Here is a 4,726-nt window from a genome sequence, read left to right on the forward strand (position 1 = left end):
ATGTCATTCCACTCCCTGTTTTGATACAGGTTACTGACACCCTATCCTACCCTAAACTTTCAAATTGCCAGGCCAATTTGGGAATTGTCTATTCCCCACATCTAAGATCAACCTCAACCGTTTTCTTTCCTTCCCACTTTAAAATCCCTTTCCGGTAGGATTCCCTTCCCATATTCATTCACTTCAGAATCCTGCACTCCAACAGCATTCCCTTCCCCGTTCCCTTCCCCAACAGACTTCCAATATTATATAATTCTTTTAACCCGAACCGTATTTTCACGAGTGATGCGTATATATGGTGCATTTACGGGCGTATGCAGTACGGGTGAGAGTGTTGACTGTGTACAAGGCTTCCCGTGGAAGGAAATTTTGGACTTTTGGAGCGGCTTGCAAAGGAAGCTATTCACGGTTGGCTTCGCAGGGAAGATTCGTAGCACTATAAAAGGGGCCGGCCTTCTCAAAGGGGAGTCACACTTCTTCCACATATTGTAAATACAGAATGAACTCTTCAGATTCGGAGGAAATGCTAATGTTCTCCTCGGATTCGAGTGACGAAGAGGAGCTGCTTTTGCTTCTCGCCATCGAGGAGGAACAAGCAACAGCAGCGTGTCGTAGCCGTCAGCGTGGGTCTGTGCCAGGCCATGCGGTCATAGACCGTCAGCACCGCAAAGGTGCTGCTAAGCTCTACAACGACTACTTCGTCGACAACCCTGTGCACGGTGATGTCCTGTTCCGACGGAGGTAAGTTTGTATTCGTAATGCAGGACGTATGCAACAATTTGTACACTTAATAACGAATGTTTATGGAACCAGGTTTCGTATGACGCGACGTTTGTTCTTGCGTATTGCGGCCACTGTGGAGCAGCATGACGCATGGTTCCGGCAGAGCAGGGATGCAACCGGGAAACTCGGCCTTAGCCCGTTGCAAAAAATGACAGCGGCGATCCGGCAACTAGCATACGGCGTCAATTCCGATTCAGTTGACTAGTATGTGCGGATAGGGGTGAGCACAGCGATGCTGGCATTGCGGAAATTTGTGCACGCTATTGTGGAGCTGTTCGGAGATGAATATCTGCGTGCTCCCACTGAAGCTGACACCGCTCACCTCTTGGCAGAAGGCGAGCGGCGAGGGTTCCCCGGGATGCTGGGGAGCATCGACTGCATGCATTGGGTATGGAAGAACTGTCCCAAAGCATGGCATGGCGCGTATACGGGCCATACTCGCAAGCCTTCAATAGTTTTGGAGGCGGTTGCGTCGTACGATTTATGGATTTGGCATGCTTTCTTTGGGATGCCTGGTAGTCTAAACGATATAAATGTTTTGCACCGGTCTAACTTATTTACCAGGCTTACCGATGGGACTGCCCCAAACATGTTGTACACTATCAATAGTAACAGGTACGACATGGGGTACTACCTTGGCGACGGCATATACCCCGAATGGGCGATCATAGTGAAGGCAATTCCTGCACCAAGAGGCAACAAGAGCATCAATTTCTCCACCATGCAAGCATCTGTCTGCAAGGATGTTGAACGTGCATTTTGTGTCTTGCAATCTAGGTTTGCTATTGTCCGCGGACCAGCTAGAGTATGGGATCAATCCACATTGCATAATATAATGACCGCATGTATCATTATGCACAACATGATAATTGAGGACGAGCATGGAAGCGCTTCCACAGAGCAGGTGTTCGACTACATGGGGGAACCAACTCGAGTGCATCGAAATGCTGATGAAGGCGTCCTGCATTATGTCGAAGCGACTCAAGCTATCAGGAACCGTGCAATGCACCACCAATTGCGTGATGACCTTGTTGAGCACCTCTGGAGTCTTCATGGAGCACAGTAGACCGCTCCCAATTATGTATCCTATAATTTAGTTAGTTGCATGTAGTTCGATTTTTATGTCCCATGGTACTTAATGTTTGGAAGCTTCTGTGCCCTTAGTATGCATCGTGCATCAATGTTGGTAGTGTAAACCGAGATGTTTGGTATGAGTGATATTGACATCGTGCATCAATGTTGTTAGTGTCAACCCAGTTTGTTTGGCATCAGTGATATTGACATCAAGCAGCACTGAATGTACCAAGTTCTATGCATAAATTCATGAACAACCGGGCTTCCTACGTTTCAAGTTTCCTCACGCACCGAACAACCACTTGTGTCTGATCAATATTACAAAGGAAAGTTCTATGCATAAAAGCAGCAAGTAACGGCCATGCTATGTTTCAAGGTTCCACACCGACAGAAGAAGTAGTTCTCCCTGATATTTATTACAATCCAAGTAAGGCATAAAAGTTGATCAATAGTTTGAAAACTGTTACTAAAACCACATGTCCGGCAGTACTGCAAGCAAGCTAGGAATGGTCCTCTAGGAGCTTCCACCACGCCAATATGTCTTCCTGGCGCTTCCTATAGTACTCGCGTAGGGGGCCGCTAACACTGTCCAAGTAAACCTTCATAATACGTTCGTCTTGGTCATTCACTCGGACCGTCGCTTGGAGCCGCATCACCTCGAGCTGTTCCTTCTTTAGCTTGACCATCACCTTCTTCGTTTCGCTGAGGTCCTGCAGATGTCGTTCATACATACCTCCGAAAACGGTGGAAAGTGACAAGGTGGACGGTGACTTGCGTGCACGGGCAGCTTTCGCTTGGTCACGGCCAATAGGACGGGGAAGGTCCGTGGACACATTCGAAGCCGCATCATTTGGGACGTCGTTGCCCGCAGCTTGGCTGCACTGGGCGTCCACAACATCCTGGACCTTCTGTGCCCTTGCCGATTCATGTGCATGCCACTTAGGGTGGTCGGCAAGCAGCACCCAATAGTGGGTGTACGCGAATGGTTTGCCCTCAATTGCCTTATATGCTATGCAGGCTCGAGCCATCTGAAAAAACATATAAGTCAGTCGGCTATGCTTACCAATCATGCAACATTAACATTGCAAAACGTTGGCGCAATATTTGTTACCTTGTCACGCTCATTGGTGCCACTCGAATTCAACTGCTCTACCTTCCTGTAATGCACCATAAATTTTGTCACGGCATCAGTGATGAGCTTCATGTGGTTTATCAGCGCTTTGTCGGTCCTTGGCATCATGCTTTGCTTCCTATATGTGTTGAAGTACTTTGCGATACGGCCCCAATAGGTCTCTTTCGACTGATATGTGCCCACAACCGGATCTTGGCTCACATTAAGCCAAGCCGACACCAACAACTCATCTTCCTCGTCTGTCCACTTAGTTTTATCAGTTTTCGCATCCACCTTCTTCTTCTTCTTGGAGGTAACCTTCTTCCTACCCTTCTCATCGCTTCCCAAACTGAACTGCCCAACCTCCGAATTTGCACCCGGATTCGCAGACTGTGAGAACTGTGAGAAGTCTGCATCGGGAACGTCAGAGGACCCCCCCTGGGTCCCCATCTCCGACCCCCCCAAGTCATACGGTCGAAACCGTCCTGAAGGATACTCTCGTAAAAAGGATCCATACCGCCCCTTCAAATCAATTAAGGTAAAGAATTTATGACCACACAAACACTGAATATGGGCACAATCTTAGAAGTAAGTGTAAGCATAGGCGCACAAGCAATGTATGAGTACTAAAGGTATTCAACCGAAGCTACTGCCCCACTCATACCCTTATGTATGTATCACAGAACCTCTTGGCCATTTTTGTAGCTTGCACAACACTTAGTTTAAGAACCATTTTGCACAACATTGAAACGTAACAATACATCATACTGAAGTACCACAACCATGTACCTATATGTACTGCCATGTCTCAAACAGCCGTAACCAACAATCAAAAAACATTGTCCTTCACTAAAAACACCACTAAAGGTTGCTGCAACCTATTGAAACAAGAATATAGGCATACCATGCCCATTCAAACCTTATATATGTGCATACAGGTCCAATTACCTATATATACTGCCATATCTGAACCATTTAGAAGCAACACTCCAAAACCCATGGCCCTTGACTACCAACACCACCACAGGCATCTGCAACCTATTGAAACAAGAATATAGGCATACCATGCCCTTTCAAACCTTATGTATGTGCATTCAGCACCAATTACCTATATGTACTGCCATATTGTCATAGCATGCCCTTTTAAACAAAATGTAGTTGTATTCAGGACCATTTACCAATATTGTCATATCATGCCCTTTTAAACAAAATGTAGTTGTATTCAGGACCCTTCACCACAACCCCCCCCCCCCCACTGCTTCAGCAAACTATGCATAGAAGAATATAGTCATCCCATGCCCTACCAAATGTGGACAACATTCTACTACAACACTTCAACTATTTTGCACGAACAGAAATGGCCACACAAGAACATCATCATTCAAATGGCCACACAGGAGACCACCATTCATACATGATTCCAATTCAGTGGCATTACACAGCTGAAGCCGACAACAATGCAAATTTGAAAGGTATCATTTCAACTCATAGCAGCAGATGCATATCGCACAAATGGAGGACACCACCCTCACTCCTTTGAAACCTAATAGGCGACCAGATTAAAGCCGCCATGATCTATCGGACTCAACGGACATGCCATCCTCAGTACTGGAACAAAGCACCTCATCCGTGCTCCATTCCGAATGATATCAACGTCGTCGTTGTTCATGGACGGCCATGGGTCTTCTTCCTCCCCCACGCTACTCCTGTCCACCTCGTCAGTAGGCAAGGACTCAAAGGACCGGCGCAGCGCATCCT

General features: G+C 46.8%; 3 protein-coding genes across 3 annotated transcripts; 2 read left to right on the top strand and 1 right to left on the bottom strand.

The window, feature by feature from the left end:
• Positions 1 to 499: 499 nt before the first annotated feature.
• Positions 500 to 988, top strand: LOC133889461 (uncharacterized). The gene is made up of 2 exons (XM_062329973.1): positions 500 to 741; positions 814 to 988. Exons 1-2 carry the CDS (start codon positions 500 to 502, stop codon positions 986 to 988), a joined length of 417 nt encoding a protein of 138 aa, XP_062185957.1.
• A 27-nt stretch (positions 989 to 1,015) lies between these two features.
• On the top strand, positions 1,016 to 1,849 carry LOC133889462 (uncharacterized). The gene has a single exon (XM_062329975.1). The coding sequence runs from the start codon at positions 1,016 to 1,018 to the stop codon at positions 1,847 to 1,849; it is 834 nt and encodes a 277-aa protein (XP_062185959.1).
• A 508-nt stretch (positions 1,850 to 2,357) lies between these two features.
• Positions 2,358 to 3,418, bottom strand: LOC133889463 (uncharacterized). The gene is made up of 2 exons (XM_062329976.1): positions 2,969 to 3,418; positions 2,358 to 2,885 (listed from the first exon to the last, which is right to left on the bottom strand). The coding sequence occupies exons 1-2, from the start codon at positions 3,416 to 3,418 to the stop codon at positions 2,358 to 2,360; spliced, it is 978 nt and encodes a 325-aa protein (XP_062185960.1).
• Positions 3,419 to 4,726: the final 1,308 nt, after the last annotated feature.

The sequence above is a fragment of the Phragmites australis genome, chromosome 13 (assembly GCF_958298935.1).
Source record: "Phragmites australis chromosome 13, lpPhrAust1.1, whole genome shotgun sequence".
Taxonomy (NCBI): domain Eukaryota; kingdom Viridiplantae; phylum Streptophyta; class Magnoliopsida; order Poales; family Poaceae; genus Phragmites; species Phragmites australis.